The sequence below is a fragment of the Dendrobates tinctorius genome, unplaced genomic scaffold (genome assembly GCF_039654945.1).
Source record: "Dendrobates tinctorius isolate UK_male_01 unplaced genomic scaffold, ASM3965494v1 ptg000060l, whole genome shotgun sequence".
Taxonomy (NCBI): domain Eukaryota; kingdom Metazoa; phylum Chordata; class Amphibia; order Anura; family Dendrobatidae; genus Dendrobates; species Dendrobates tinctorius.
The window spans coordinates 65,357,602-65,374,497 of NW_027361728.1; the positions used below are offsets into that span (position 1 = coordinate 65,357,602).

General features: G+C 44.5%; 1 protein-coding gene across 4 annotated transcripts in view; it reads left to right on the top strand.

Moving 5' to 3' along the window:
* Positions 1-16,896, top strand: part of PLCH1 (phospholipase C eta 1) — a 370,702-nt gene that overhangs the window by 307,018 nt on the left and 46,788 nt on the right. For 2 of the 4 annotated variants that reach the window (XM_073579019.1, XM_073579020.1), the window contains exons 10-11: positions 5,474-5,556; positions 12,561-12,641. In XM_073579019.1, the coding sequence (XP_073435120.1) occupies positions 5,474-5,556; positions 12,561-12,641 (164 nt within the window). The remainder of the gene's footprint in view (positions 1-5,473; positions 5,557-12,560; positions 12,642-16,896) is intronic. The other 2 variants (XM_073579023.1, XM_073579022.1) reach the window with 1 other exon arrangement.

A 16,896-nucleotide genomic window follows, 5' to 3' on the forward strand; every position in this document is an offset into this window, starting at 1 on the left:
GAAATTGGCTCGCTCAGTGTTTGAGGCATCGGGATCACCACTCTCTCCCTCGTTCGCAGCAATGTGGGTAGCCAAGGCCATGATTTCTTGGTCAGAATCATTGAATAGAGCCTTGCAAGACATAGACCTACCAGCTGAAGTATCAGAAATCACAAATCAGATAGCCATGGCGGGGGACTACTTGATCAATGCATCTTTAGATGCGGCCAACTGCGCAGCACTTGCGGCCGCAAATGCAATCTCCATTAGGAGAGCGCTATGGTTAAGGACATGGCGGGCCGATTCAGCCTCAAAAAAGTCCTTGACAGAGATACCATACCAATGTGGCCGCCTGTTCGGGGAGAAGTTAGATCAGCTCATCTCCGACTCCACAGGAGGCCAGAGCGGTTTTCTTCCTCAACAAAAGGTTAAACCAACATTTCGTCACCAGTTTCAGGCTCGTTTTTGGGCCTTTTGTAACCCCGGGTGGACTACGGCGGCTAATTCCGCCGCGTCAGGGTGCCCCAACCAGAATAGGGACCGACAGGTCTCATCTAGAGCCAACCCATTGGGGAGGATGCGTACTAACCAAATCAGGTCGAGGGGATCCAGGTACCAAAGATCTTCAGCCAAATGACTCGGGGCATTTGTCAGGCGGCACCAGCAAGGTAGGCAGCCGCCTACTCCGGTTTCATCACGCCTGGCTCCATGTCGCACACGACACATGGGTGAGTGAGCTGGTGTCCACAGGGTACAAGATAGAATTTGTCAGGTACCCCCCAAGACAATTTTTTCTTTCCCGTCTTCCCAAAGAGGATACCCGGGCAAAGGCTCTACTAGGAGCCATCGATTCGCTCAGCCACAACGGAGTCATCATTCCAGTACTGGAAAACGAGAAGACTCAGGGCTTCTATTCCAATCTGTTTGCACTCCCCAAAAAGGACGGGACTGTCAGGCCCGTTTTGGATCTAAAGCTCCTGAACAAATTTATCAGGATCAGACATTTCCGGATGGAGTCTCTCCGTTCAGTCATATCGGCAATGGAGCAGGGAGAGTACTTGGCCTCTATCGATATTCAGGACGCCTATCTACATATCCCTATTTTCCCTCCGCATCAAAGGTTTCTACGCTTCGCCATCAACGGTCTACATTTTCAGTTTGCAGCGATGCCCTTCGGGCTAGCCACTGCCCCCAGAGTGTTCACAAAGGTCATGGCAGTCCCCATGGCCATCCTGCACTCCCGCGGCATAGTCATATTCCCCTACTTAGACGACCTCTTGGTCAAGTGCCCTTCAAGACGGGCATGCGAAGAAACTGTCAGCATCACGCTAGATACTCTTGCCCGCTTACGGTGGTTGGTCAATGTAAAGAAGTCATCCCTTGTTCCAGCTCAGAGAATTTCCTTTTTAGGGATGACCTTCGACACTTGCCGGGGGTGGTAATTCTCCCTCGAGACAAGGCCCTAGCCCTCCGGCAGGGAGTGCGGGTACTGCGCCAACCAGTCCCACACACCATCCATTTCTGCATGAAGATTCTAGTAAAAATGGTGGCGGCGATGGAAGCGATCCCATTCGCCCAGTTCCATCTTCGCCCCCTGCAGCACGCCCTCTAGTCATCCTGGGACAAGAACCTGTTCATGCTCGATCACCGGTGCCGGTTGTCCTCTCAGGTCAGACAGTCACTAGAGTGGTGGACAATCAGTTCCTCCCTTTCCCCCAGATCAGTGGCTGGTGGTCACAACCGACGCCAGCCTCCTCTGCTGGGGAGCGGTTTTTCGCCACCACACGACCCAGGGACGGTGGTCACCGCAGGAGGCACGTCTCCCGATCAACTTGTTGGAGATACGGGCGGACCGGCTGACTCTGCAGCGGTTTCATCACCTTATAGCAGGCTGCCCCGTCCGGATTCAGTCGGACAACGCCACGGCGGTGGCTTAAATAAATCACCAAGGGGGCACCCGCAGCAGGAGAACCATGCGTGAGGTAGGGCACGTGCTTCGCTGGGCCGAGAGGAACCGCTCGGTGATATCGGCGGTCCACATCCCGGGGGTAGAGAGCTGAGCGGCAGACTTCCTCACTTGCGTCCGGGGAATGGTCACTACACCCAGAGGTCTTTCAGCAGATTTGCCAACGGTGGGGAACACCGGATGTGGATCTGATGGCCTCCAGGGTGAACGCCAAGGTGTCCGTATTTGTCGATCAGTCCCGGGACCCGCAGGGAATCGCCGTGGATGCACTGGTTCTGCCATGGAATCAGTTTCGCCTCCCATACCTATTTCCCCCGCTGCCACTCCGAGGGTCATCAAAAAGATCAAGGCAGAAGGGGTGCCAGTGATTCTGCTGGCCCCAGACTGGCCTCGTCGGGCGTGGTACGCAGATCTAGTGCAGCTGCTCGTCGACATGCCATGGCGACTGCCAGAGCACCCAGATCTACTTTCTCAGGGGCTGATCTGCCATCCGAACTCAGGGGCCCTGTGTTTGATGGCTTGGCTATTGAATTTTGGATTCTGACACAGGTGGGGTTTGGGCGCAAAGTGGTTGCTACGATGATTAGTGCCAGGAAGCCTGCCTCAGCATGAATTTACCACCACACCTGGAAGGTTTTCTTTGCATGGTGTCGAGGCAACGGTTGTTCTCCACTGAGATTCTCCATCCCTAATATCTTGGCTTTTCTCCAGTCTGGCCTAGACTCAGGCTTGGCCCCCAGTTCTCTCAGGAGACAGATATCGGCTTTATCCGTCCTTTTTCAGCGTAGGAGTGCTACCAACTTGCAGGTAAAGACTTTCATCCAGGGGGTCTCCCACTTGGTACCTCCCTGTAAGGCACCTATGGATGCCTGGGACCTTAACCTGGTCCTAAGTGTTCTGCAGGAAGCTCCATTTGAGCCGCTACAGGATGTCTCTTTGTCATACCTTTCCTGGAAGGTGGTGTTCCTGGTAGCTATAACATTAGTCAGGCGGGTCTCTGAGCTGGCAGCGTTATCTTGCCGAGCCCCGTTTCTGACCTTTCACAAAGACAAGGTGGTTCTTAGACCAGCTCCTCCTTTTTTGCCAAAAGTCGTTTCCTCGTTTCACATTAATGAGGATATTGTCTTGCCCTCTTTTTGTCCAGCAGCGGTACACCATGTGGAAAAGGCCCTGCATACGTTAGACCTGGTGATAGCACTCAGGAGGTACGTGTCGCGGTCGGCACCCTTTTGTCAGTCAGACGCGCTCTACTCGGGCAGTGGGCGCCTCTTGGCGCTTCGGCACCATGCTTCGACGAAACAGGTTTGCAAGGCAGCAACCTGGTCCAACCTGCACACGTTTACTAAACATTACAATATCCATACTCAGGTTTCAGTTGATGCAAGCCTGGGTGGAAGGATTCTCCAAGCAGCGGTGGTGCACCTTTAGACAGGAGGTGCATGTAGCTTGGATTGGTGAGTCAACTTCCCACCCAGGGACTGCTTTAGGACGTCCCACTGTACCTGTGTCCCCCAATGAGGCGAAGGAGAGACATGGATTTTTGTGATATCTCACCGTAAAATCCTTTTCTCCGAGATGCTCATTGGGGGACATAGCACCCACCCTGTTAGCCAAGTTGGCTTCTATTTATTTAAGTAATATGCTCTCTGTTATGAATGAGTCACCGAAGGAGGAAAAAACAAAAATACAAGCTAAGTCCAGAAAACCGGAGAGGTTAGTATCGGATTGCAGTCCCCTGATCCTATCCACAACAACTAACAGTAGCCGTGGGGGGTTCCTACGATGCCCTCGATCACAGCCGGAGAGCTAAATTGGCCTAAAGAAAGAAAGGGGAAATCTAAACTGCCCCAGAGCAGACCCCAAAGCAATAGGCAGCCCCCAACATATAATGACGGTGAAGCAAGATGAAAACACTAACACAGATAGAAAGATAGGTTGAGCAAACGATGGGGCCCAAGCTAACTAAAAAGGACAGGATAGAAAAGCTGCTGTCTGCAATCCGTAAAAAACCCTACCAAAAAATGTCCCAACCGTCTGATAGGAAAAACAGGCCCTGAAGTCGCTAGGACTTCAAAAAGACTATATCAGCACTCAGGTAAATTCTGAAGACAGAGCAAAGAGACAAACTGATCAGAGACAAAAATGGAACTCAGCACACCCCCGACCGGGGATGGCTGAACTCCAAAAAAACAAGGTAAACAAAACTAATAAGTTCAATAGCAGAGCAAAAACTTATCTGTGGGAATCAGGAATCAGACTGGTCTCCAAGAATCCAGCAGAGAAATCACCAGCGACTCAGAAGGGCGTCGGCTGCCTTATATCCAATCAGAAGTTCCTGTTACCCAGTCATCATCTACAAGATCAGGTGTTTGGTAATCAGCCTCACTACCTTCCTTCACCAGAAGAGGGAGTCCATCAGACATCGACGGTGAAGGGGAAAATGAACTCACAACAGCTCTCTGTATGAGATTAGGGTGGTTATTTTCTAGACATGTTGTTACCTGCATTAAGGTTGATGTCTGATTTTTGTTTGATCTCCTACTGCTTTTGCACCAAACTAGTTTCCGCCCGCAATCGGGGCGAGGGTGTATACGGCGGAGGAGCTAACCTCTTTTTTTCACTTAGTGTCAGCCTCCAGGCGGCAGTAGCATACACCCACAGTACCTGTGTCCCCCAATAGCGTCTCGGAGAAAAGGATTTTATGGTGAGTTATCACAAAAATCCATGTTTTATCTACATTTAGCCTGTTCCTCATGTTGTGCAATTTACATTTATACATCTGGTCATACAGATTAGATGAAAATTGAATAAACTATAGTCGGTTGAATGATCATTCAGCGATGGCCTCATGCACACTAAAGATTTCATCAATGATCTGCCCTGCCTTCATCAAACAGTGCAGGAGCGGACACAGACAGACGAGGAGCCCGTGTGTGAGAACAGTATATGGGCCCTTTGTAGTCCTATAACTCATCATTATGCACAATTCTTCCTGTTTCGAGGTGGCAGAGGCCCCCTGTCAGGTCCCTGTGCGGCTGCACCAATTATATGTCCGCTCCTAATTTAGCCAGTGAAGATCATGAGCCAAAGAATCCAGTATGTCCAAACATTGTTTTCAAAGATTCTGAACATTAAACGGACAAAATGATCGTTCATTTGATCAATCCAGCCTTCAATTGCTCATTACTGTCAACTTTGACCACTTTTGGCAACTTTGATGTGGCGTGTATGGGCGCCCCAAGGGCAACACAAAGAAATCTGCCTTGATTGCATCTATTTATTCTTTACCTCTTAAGCAAATCTTTGGTGACCCTTGAATAAAATTCCTCTATCTTCTCTGAAACACATTTTACGTACCATATAGGAACTATTGAAATAATCGCTTTATATCACTGTAATGCAGTTGTTTTATGTTGCATTGAATTTGTGATGCATATAGCCACCCGACAAGATGGTTTCTGCTTCATTATATCAGGGAAGCGTCATACACCTAGAAAGTAAAGATGTATTCATTTTTTTATCCCGCAGAGGACAGCGAAATCCAGATCAAAATCTTGCAGTACAGATGAAGATGAAGATTCTTCACCAAGGGAAACGGGGCAGATGAACAGGTCAGATCTCGTAGCAGTAGCTCCAGAGTCCATTCCATCACTGTGACCATACCACACGCACATGTATTTAATAATGTATGCTTCTCATTAGTCGTCGTTAAGACTGTTGACCTTAGACGTTGTAGAGTATGATATTCAGCAGTGTTGTGTAGAAGCAAAATGCCTCATTTAATGAGTATATTGTTAAGATCCCACTATTATTTTCCATAGTACAGTTACTATGTCAGCAAAGAGCAAATTTGGATTATAAGTCTGGGGATTTTTGCAGTAAAATATATTTAAATCAGATAAAATAGCCAGGAGCCATATGTAGATGTCTGGTCTATGATCTCCATCAAAATAAGGTGTATCCCATGCACTACGCCATGTCCCATGCAGACTTGGTGCAGCCCCTCCACTAGGAAGTGAAAATTGCACATACTCCAAGAATCCAGGGCACCGGACATCCTCCTGCCACAGGAAGGAAAGTTAGAAACGGTTCGGCCACGCAGAGATTTTGTCAAGCCAAGAAGCATTGACAAAGCCCCTGCGTGGCCGAAACGTTGCCAACTTTCCTGTGAATATTGGACAACAGTTCTTGTATAGCTCCATTACCAATTGGTGGGGATGCACACAATCAATTAAACAACAATACTTAATCCCATCGGGGTGACCCGAAATGATTAAACGGTGCAATGGTACACCAACTGGTGTAAAAACATTTATTTATTCTGATATATTAAAAATCAAACATAGTTAAAGGGCAAGGTAACCTTAAGGCACAAATGTGTCCTTCTAAGTGTAATATATTAGGACATATGGCTTTAACCTCATAGTAATGATACTATGTAAATCAATATAGTGGTTGCCATAAATATAAATGTACAAAATTCAAAAAACTCTAAGGCCGGTTTCACATTAGCGCTTTTTAAGCGCATGCACGGCCGGGGGTAGCTCCGCCCCCGAGCCGGCTCTCTGCCCGGCGTGCCCGCCCCTTGCTTGTAGCGCCGCCTCCTAGCGGACAGCGGCGCCTGCGATCGGCGCACCCTATCTTTAGCATAGGGTGCGCAGATCGTGCGCAGGCCGTGCGCTAGTTGCGCTTTGACCTGCGCTGCGCACTTTTGACGGTGCGCCGTGCGCGCCAAAATCGAACTTTTCGGATTTTGGCGCGCACGGCGCACCGTCAGAAGTGTGCAGCGCAGGTCAAAGCGCAACTAGCGCACGGCCTGCGCACGATCTGCGCACCCTATGCTAAAGATAGGGTGCGCCGATCGCAGGCGCCGCTGTCCGCTAGGAGGCGGCGCTACAAGCAAGGGGCGGGCACGCCGGGCAGAGAGCCGGCTCGGGGGCGGAGCTACCCCCGGCCGTGCGTGCGCTTAAAAAGCGCTAATGTGAAACCGGCCTAAGTCCAAACTGAATTTACTAAACTGTTAACAGGTGGTGTAATACAAGGAACAAGAAATAATGTCCAGTGATTCAGATAATAGTGAGGCCAATAGTATCCAGTATACATTCCAGCCTATTATTATAAAGTGTCCATGTATTTACCATACAACAACGTATGGAGTAACATTATAGCAGAATTATCTTAATAAAGCCATAACAAAAGATGTGAAATGACAGTTAGTAGCTACATACCTATAGGAAAGGTTCCCCTGGCCAGAGTGTCCCAGACCCCAATGCACGTTTCGCCCTGCTTCCTCAGGGTATACATGCCTGGGATTAAGTGTTGTTTAACTTTCCTTTGTGTACAGTGGTGTCAATAAAAAATATTTTTGTGGAAGGAGGATACCCGGTGCCTTGGATTCTTGGAGAATAGGTTATGATGTACAGTGGTATTAAATTCATAATTTGCTTTAATTTCATATCACCTTTTGTTAATTTCTTAGGGCCCATTTAGAGTGACCGATAATCTGGAAACGAGTGTTTGTAGGAAAGTTCATTCCCAGTTACCGGCCCTTCTACACAGGCCAACAAAGCACTCATTCATTAGGTACCATGATGTTTATGACCCCATCCCATATAAATAGATGTGCTGCTGATATCATAATACTTTATGTGCACAGAACGATCTACTAACTGTCTAAACAAGCCAGCAAAAGACTGCCGGACAGCTTGTATATAGCCAATTTCCTGTTGTGAGCCTGAGGAGTGTAAATGGGCCCTCACACTAATCATCTTTCTCATCCAGCCTCCTGCCAATACATGCTTAGGGAATCATCTTACAAGCTGCCAGAAATTTCTCCATACTGACTGATAAAAGATGAAAAGGAAAAAAAACTAAAATTTTCGCGGACCTGGCTGCAAATGTGTGCAAAAAAAGTTCATTGGGACACCATGGACATACTTAGGTTGTTAGTAGAAAAAAAGCAAATAGAAATTGAAGTTAAGGTGCCTGTACACATTAGACAAGAGACAACTGAACCCACTAATTTTGGGGAGACCATCCGACTTATGTGTACAGGAGTCTCCCCATTGTTGAGGTGAGTGTTCAGCCTATAGGTGTCTCGGATGCAAGGCCTCTCTTAATGTTATTAAAACCTGATGATGTAGATGGGATTGGCCATTCATGTAATATGTATGCCTTAACTTCTGTCTGCAAATGTTGAAGGGGAAGAAGTAGGCATACTGACATTCGACATGCCTGATCTTTGTTGCCCTGGGAGACTAGCCCTCCCGCCTTCTTTTGATTGAAATAAACAAGAAATAGGGGCCATCCAAAAAGTTGAATTGCTTGTTTAGTAATTTTGTCCAGAGTATAGGGAAGAATGTAAAGTTACATCTGTAAATCGGCAGCCAGGGTCTGTATCTGTAGGGTTATGAAGAGAATTGGGGTGCAAAGGCTGTAGAAGTTACTGATGGATGAAGGGATTCAGTTTTGATGCACATTGTAGAAGGAGGGAATGGAAAATAGGTGTACTTATTACATTTCTTTGTGTTTCATTGCTAAGAATATAAATTAAAAATGTGGAGGTAAGTAGGTGCCCTGGCTTTCTCCATTACATATTCATACAGCATTCATTTGATTGTCACCACCAATCCAGACACAGGTATGAATACAAAATAGTCACCGCTTGGCAGCCGACCCCTCCATCTTGTCCAATATGTCTCTTTGTATCTGTCTTTTCCTTGTCTTTCACTAATCTACATACAGGTTACATTCAGGTATTGACATTTTCGGCACATAGGAAGGATTAATAGCAGGTAAATTAGTATAAGCATGTTATACATAAACCGCTGATCAGCCATAAGTCACATCCACCTGCCTAATATTGTGTAGGTTCCCAATACCGTCAAAATAGCTCTGACCCATCAAGGCAAGATCTCTGAAAGTATGGTATGATAGCTGGCATTCAGGTATTAGAAGCTGGTCCTTTAAAGGGGTTTTCCGGGGATCTGACGGACAGGTAATTGCTAACCTGCCTGTTCTGCATAGCACCAGCTCCGAACGGTCATAGACTGCTCCTACCAGCGATTTTGCTGCTTCACTTCAGCTGAGCAGTTCATCCTCTTCTGGGCTGCTCTGTCCATGGGGCGTAACTGCCGACGTCATGCTGATTGATAGCCAGCTTCCCGCAGTTAGGCAGTGGGAAGCCAGCCGTCAATCGGCATGACATCAGCAGTAACTCCCTGTCAACAGAGCAGCTGCTCTGTTGATGGGGGCATCCCTGAAAGCTGCAGAGTCACCGACAGGAGCGGTCTGTGACCTCTCTGAACGAGCAGAGATCTGCGGCAGGCAGAGCAGGCAGGTAGTTAGCAACTACCTGTCTTGTAGTGAATAGTGACCGAATAAAATAGTCCGAGATAACCCCTTTAAAGGGTTATTCAACCTTTAGAAAATTAATTAAAACAAAAACTCTAAGGGTCTGCTTGGTTGTTGTTTTCCAGCAGTCTGTATGTGACTGTTGCAACCAAGTAGTGCCCTGATCATGTGCCTACTTACCGCCATTATGGGTTCTGTTGCTAAGAGGTGATGCCAGTACCCAGCAGGTAGCCACTGAGGTCACTGACTGCATCTGTCATTTCATTTTGGATATCCTTGAAATCTTCTAAACTGCTATGTGGAGCCTCCATGGATCAGCCTTGCTTTTCCAGCACATTCCAGATACTCTGTCTGATTGAGATCTTGGAATTTAGAGGACAAGTCATCACCTTGAACTAATGTCATGTTCCTCAAACCATTCGTGAACCAATTTTCCAGTGCTGCAGGTGCATTATCCTGCTGAAACAGACCACTGTTATTAGTGAAGCCCATTACCATGAAAGGGTTTGCTTGGCATGCTACAACATTTAAATTGGATGGTGTGCCTCACATTAGTATTATCATGAATGTCAAGATTCAAGGTTTCACAGCTGAGCATCGCTTTTGCTTTTCTACTGACACTTTTCTGACATATTTCCCCCATTCACATGTATTGCTGATTTCATGTTCTTTAAAGGAGAAACGATCCAATCACACAATGACAGCCTTTAATGTACTGTACAGTGGGGGAAATACGTATTTGATCCCTTGCTGATTTTGTAAGTTTGCCTACTGACAAAGACATGAACAGTCTATAATTTTAAGGGTAGGTTAATTTTAACATTGAGAGATAGAATATCAAAAATAAAATCCAGAAAAGCACATTGTATAAATTATATATATAAATTTATTTGCATTTTGCAGTACCTTGGCTGTATGTTTTGGGTCATTGTCTTGCTGGAAGACCCAGCCACGACCCATTTTTTAATGTTTTGGCGGAGGGAAGGAGGTTTTCACTCAGGATTTTACGGTACATAGCTCCATCCATTCTCCCATTGATGCGGTGAAGTAGTCCTGTGCCCTTAGCGGAGAAACACCCCCAAAACTTAATGTTTCCACCTCCATGCTTGACAGTGGGGGCGGTGTTCTTTGGGTCATAGGCAGCATTTCTCTTCCTCCAAACACGGCGAGTTGTGTTAATTCCAAAGACCTCTTTTTTTCTCTCATCTGACCACAGCATCTTCTCCCAATCACTCACCAAATCATCCAGATGTTCATTGGCAAACTTCAGACAGACCTGCACATTTACCTTCTTGAGCAGTGGGACCTTGCGGGCACTGCAGCATTTTAAACCTTTACAGAGTAATGTGTTACCAATGGTTTTCTTGGTGATTGTGGTCTCGGCTGCCTTGAGATAATTAACAAGTTCCTCCTGTGTAGATTTAGGCTGATCTTTCACCTTCTCATGATCAAGGATACCCCATGAGGTAAGATTTTGCATGGTGCCCCAGATCAATGTCGATTGACAGTCATTTTGTATTTCTTCCATTTTCTTACTATTGCACCAACAGTTGTCGCTATCTCACCCAGCATCTTACTTATGGTTTTGTAGTCCATTCCAGCTTTGTGCAGGTCTATGATCTTGTCCCTAACATCATTAGGGTATGTGCCCACGTTGCGGATTCTGCTACGGATCCGCAGCGGATTTGGCCCTGCGGATAGAGTCTGACTGATTGAGACTGTGGACAGGAGTCTTTTATAAAAGTGACTATGTAAGACCGCTGTCTTTAACGGAGGCAATGAGTTGATTAGGAGCGTCTAACTGGTCCGTAGGAGCCAGAACTCTTAATGGTTGATGGTTGGTAGGGAATCAAATACTTATTTCTCATTGCAAAATGCAAATAAATTGATATAATTTATACAATGTGATTTTCTGGATTTTAATTTTGATATTCTACCTCTCAATGTTAAAATTAACCAACCCTTAAAATTATAGAGTGTTCATGTCTGTCAGTGGGCAAACTTACAAAATCAGCAAGGGATCAATTACTGTATAGGACCATAAGTGTCTCCCATTCCTCACACTGGGCCTGATTCATCATTGTTCATACTGTCCTTGAGGAGGTGTGCTGGAGTCAGACGCTCCTCACTCATGAAGAGGCTTATGATTGGAGTAAACCTGTGTGCATTCACATAAATCCTACTATAATCGCTGCTGGAGTAAGATTTCTGGCATAGGGAGCGTTTCTTCTCATAATGAATTTGATGAGCATCGGTCACCATGCCCTCATCCCACCCCAGCTCCGTCCACTTTGTCATAGGTGGACAAAAATTGGCGTGAGAGCCACAAAAGTCACTAAATTTTAGCGCAGCTCAAGTTATTCCAAAATGATGTGATTTTTCATACCTTTTTGCGCCGAATACTGGCATGAAAGCTTTGATGAATCGACCCTATGGTTTTTTTTTTTAATTTAACAAGGGTGCCACTCATTCTCCTTTAAAGTATCTTTCTTTCTTTTTTACTTGTACCCGGCCAGAACCGTCAGGCACCATGTGATAACACTTTGCCCAGTAGATTTTGGAATTTTCCTGGTTGCTCTTACACGGCGGTCTATCCATACCCTGTGATGGGACATGGCTTGGCTCTGTCTGAGCCCAGGCTGACACTTGCTGCGTTTTTCTATGTGTACAGCCCGGCATTCTTCATACTTGGCCACATGAAACTCATCTGTATGTTATCTGCTTGTTACTATTTTACTGATTCATGAAAAAGTAGGATCACGGAGCTCCGTTTTGAGAGTCTTTATGTCGATTTTGACTTTTAGGCACATATAAGTGACTTTCTTTACTATGCAAAGACCAATTTTCCATCTTCAAGACAATTACAAGCATGCCCCGGTAATGGCGGACCAGCCCAACGTTATTTATTGCTATTGTTCTTTTACCAATCACATAAAATAAATTGCCTGCTGAGAGCTCCATACATGCAATCCACTCTCAGTCTTCTAATTCATCTTCCTCATCTCTCCTGACTGGTACAGAATGAGAATTGATTATACTGTATCGCCCTGAACCAGCCTCGCATCTTCTGCATTGGCTTTGAGCATAAAATCCCAATGGCATGTCCAGCAATCATTTTTTACCAGTCCGGCTCTGCTTTCTCTATTCCTTGAAAACTGCTCTTTTAAGGAAGCACTATACTGTAACTCTTTCTTTGCTGTTGAGAAATATTGGCAAGGAATGGGGCAGGCAAATTGAATGCATTACCTCCTGCTTCCTGTAGGTGGAGCCAAGCTACTTATGGCATCTTACTTACTTGTGCTTGGATTGGTGGAGAAGAGGATTTTGAAAACGCTCATTACAGGTAAGGGACAGTCCTGCGGAATTATACAGAAAGCTAAACATAATATGTATGTAGCATAATGGTCCTCTCTGCTTACTGTGTTGTATGCTTTATTTCAGAATCTGGATGAAGGACAAATATAAAATAATTGATAAAAAAAATAATAAATATTATGTTATACCCAGGCCCACGGAGACATGCATTTTGTCATTCCATTCTTGTCTCTCCCATACTGTTAATGCTGGTTTAAAATACATTTTACTAAAATTTAGTGTATACAAATATGAAGGTAGTGATTCTGTTGATGCCTTTTCTACACAACTTTTTTCTAAGCCAAGAGATATACTTTTGCAGAACATGTGCCCTTCGGGGAATAGAAATGACCAGTAGGAGACTATGTTACTCTTAAAGGGAATCTGTCACCAGGTATTTGCTTTGTAATCTGAGAGCATAATGTAGGAGCAGAAGTCTTTATTCCAGTGATGTGTCACTTACTAGGCTGTGTTTTGCGGTTTCAATACAATCAGTGTTTTATCAGCAGGAAATTATCACTACAGAACAAGCGGTTTTGTGCCTGTTAGTCCAACCACACTCCCTGTATTGATTAGCAGCTCTTTGTCACTATAAAATGTACACAGAAAGCTGTGGTCTGGGTGGGGTTACACAGATCAACAACTGGTTACACAGCTCAACAACTGAGTTCTGCTAGATCTGCAGCACAGAAAGCTGTGGCTCATGCCTGCTGCACCCAGTAAAGCAGTAAAGTAAGTGATGCATCCCTGGAATCAGCATCTCTGTCCATAGATCATGGTGCTGTCAGATTACATAGCAAACACATACTGACAGATTCCCTCTACGGTGCCCACATGCCTTAGATACCTGTTGGTTGAACTCTCCTGGCCCTGTCATGTATATGCACATCTCACCCCATCTTAGTGCACACGGGTAAATTGATGTAAGCCCAGAACTTCTCTTTCACAACAGGATGCCTCCATACACATTACATGTTTGCTCTGCCATGGAATCTTCTGATGTGTATGTGGTTCTTCAGACTTTTAGATAATATGTACTTCCTCTACTCAGAACAAAGGATTTAAGGTTGCTCATGCTTATCTGCTGTTCAACCATATTTCCTAAACTGTTCCCCTCTGGCTGCTAAAAATTGATTAATTTAGTTTTAGTTTCTCACCCAATTAATCATTATTTTACAGTCCACACTTGAGGAGCCCAGGAACATTCTCATTCCTTTAGTATGAAAATGAACAAAAATGCAATGTACCAGCAAAAATCCATATTACAGATGACAAGATAAAGTTAGCGTGTTTTATGGATTTAATATACTGTTCTAGGAAGACCCTCGGAAGACTGCCTGTATCAAGGCAGATACCATGAGGGATTACTAGATCACTCGCAATCTAATGGGTCTACCTGATAGGGTGAACTATTGCATTGTTGCATTGTTAGCCTCAGTGATTAGTGGAGTGATCATTGACCCTAAACTATGCATTTAAAGATTCTTCATCACTGCAAAACAATTGACGGATCCTATGAATTCACAATAAGCAGTGATCATGTGAATTATGAGGAATTGATTCTAAAAGCTTAATGGAAATTTTTTTTAATTTTTCAAAGAAATACAAGGAAGTACCCTTCATAAAAAAATAAATTACCGTACTTTTTAAAATTTTTATTTTATTCAAGATAACTTGAAAACATTAATCCTCTTCAAAATACCGTCCATTAGATGATATATGCTTGTCCCAACTGTTCTGCCTTCTTCCACGTATGACGCTGTGTGGATTCCAGCATATGGCTAAACCTTTCATCCACTCCCAGTAACAAGACTGTATGGGTGCTTAAGTCTGTATTTATTGGGATGATATGGACAACAATGGGAGATAACAGATGGTATAGTAGAACACAGTAGTAAATGAGATCAGGGGTTGTTGTACACAGTTGTAGATGATATCAGAGATTGTTGAACACAGTTATGAATGATTCAGGTAAAAACTGTAAGAAACAGATAATGCAGAATGTCAGTACTGGCAGACAATATCACAGCAATACAGGGTACTATCACAACAGTAGCAATGATACAGGATGCTGTTATATTGATAGCATGCATTATATAGAAGCTGAGTAATACCACATACACAGCAGCAAAGGAGAAAGATATCTAAAACAACTCATGGCTGCCAGCTATGCATTCACTGGCCAGAGGATGCATATAACTATCATGCAGTGTAATAACATTACAGGAGCTGAACATGCATTGCAAACATCATGGAGGGCTGCATTATGGCTGCTAACACAGATGCATAACTCATAATTGCATTAACCTTACCGGTATCCACTTGTTATAAGCAGTGGTTTTGCAGAGAGCTAGACTCATGTGAGAAGCTCAGAAATCCGTCAGAAATGGTTACATGTTGTTGACCAGGGAAGGAAGAAAGGGCGGTTCTGAACAGATAACCATTTAAGGAAACAGAAGATTCCAAACACATGAATAAGAAGGAGAAAGACAACTATGACACCTAATGGCCATAGCTGGAACAGCACTTAAAATATCTTGCTGCACAGAATGGGCAGAACACCAACGGTTTTTCCACTGTTCAAAACATTTTTTATATTCTTCTGAATGAATACTATTAAATACCTCCAGCAGTTTTTTTTTCTTAACCTCGGCTTCCGCCTGAAAACTCTTTCCCTTTAGCTTCTCCTTCATTCTTGGGAATAAGAAGAAATTGCGCAGGGCTAGGTCGGGTAAGTAAGGGGGTGAGAAAACGTTTTTGCCAAAAACTAGTTGATTTTCAACGCTATGTGGGCAGGCGCTTTGTCATGATGAAGCATTTAGTCCCTTGATTGCCACAATTCAGGTCGTTTTTTCTCACTGCCTCATACAATCACTTGCATATAGTAATGTCTGTTCACTGTGATGCCCTGAGAAACAAATTCAACATGAACAACTCCTTTAATGTCGAAAAAACAAACCATCCTGGACTTCAAATCTGATTTCTCTTGCCGTGCTCTTTTTTTTCCTGGGCAATGAGGCTGTGTTGCACTGGCTGGGTTGCTGTTTTGTTACAGGATCATAGGCGTAACACCAAGATTCATCCCTTGTGATGACTTTTGACAAAAAATCAGGGTCACTCCCTCTTATTCGCCCGGCCTAACCCCCTGCGATTTCTTCTTATTCCCAAGAATGAAGAAAAACCTAAAAGGAAGCGCTTTCAGGATGTGGAAGAGGTTACGAAAAAATAGCTGGAAGCGCTTAAAAGCATTAGTTCAAAAGAATCTAAAATTGTTTTGAGCAGTGGAAGAACCCTTGGGACAAGCGCATACCATCTCATGGACGGTATTTTGATGGAGATTAATGTTTTCAAGATATTATCTTGAATAAAATAAAATTGTAAGTAAGTAATTCTCGTTTTTTTGGGTACTCCCTTGTACTTTTCTCATCAGTAGCAGGAAATCTGTCAGGAACTTCTGCATCCCCAAACCATTTATATGTCAGTGTAGCCCTTTAAAAGATAAGCAAGTTGATCTCTTCATAATCCCAAAGCAATGTCTCGTCAGCAAGAAATCCTATGTTTAGATCCCCTTCACATGTTCGTGGTTGCAGTACATGTGCATCCGTTTTTTCCACAGATGCTACATGTACACGTACCCATCATAACCTATGCTGCCGTGCATGTGTCTGTGGAAACAACACGGATACATGGCCGTTTTTGTACTGGCAGCACCGATGACAAGGGCCAGTACAAGTCTTTGGGTCCGTGTAAAACACGTACAGCATGTGGACGGCATCTGTGTGCCATCCGTGTGCTGTACGTGTTTAACATTGCAAAGTATATGAGAAGCTTTGTCATTTGTTTTTTTTTTTGCCATACCAGAAACACAATGTCACCGGTACGTATTTTTACGGTCCTGTTTTTTTTGGACGTTGGAAAGGGTGTCCGTGTATGTGTCTAGAAGTGCATTGAGGTTTGAAGATGAAGATGCACTTACAGCTTCTCAGCCTAAAGCTGTATTCACTGCCATGTGTGGGAGTCAACGATCTGTCAACCAGAGAAATGTGACCCTACACAGGGAATACCGTTGGAGGCTGAGTAGCTGTAAGTGCATCATCACCATAAAGAGATCAACTTGTTTATCTTTTGAAGGACTACATAGACTTGTACATTTGGAGATGTAGAAGTTCCCTTTAAGTAGACTCTGTAATTTAGAGGAGTTGTCTGACCCTCAGAAAACTGTTTTTGTGCTATTCTGATCTTAA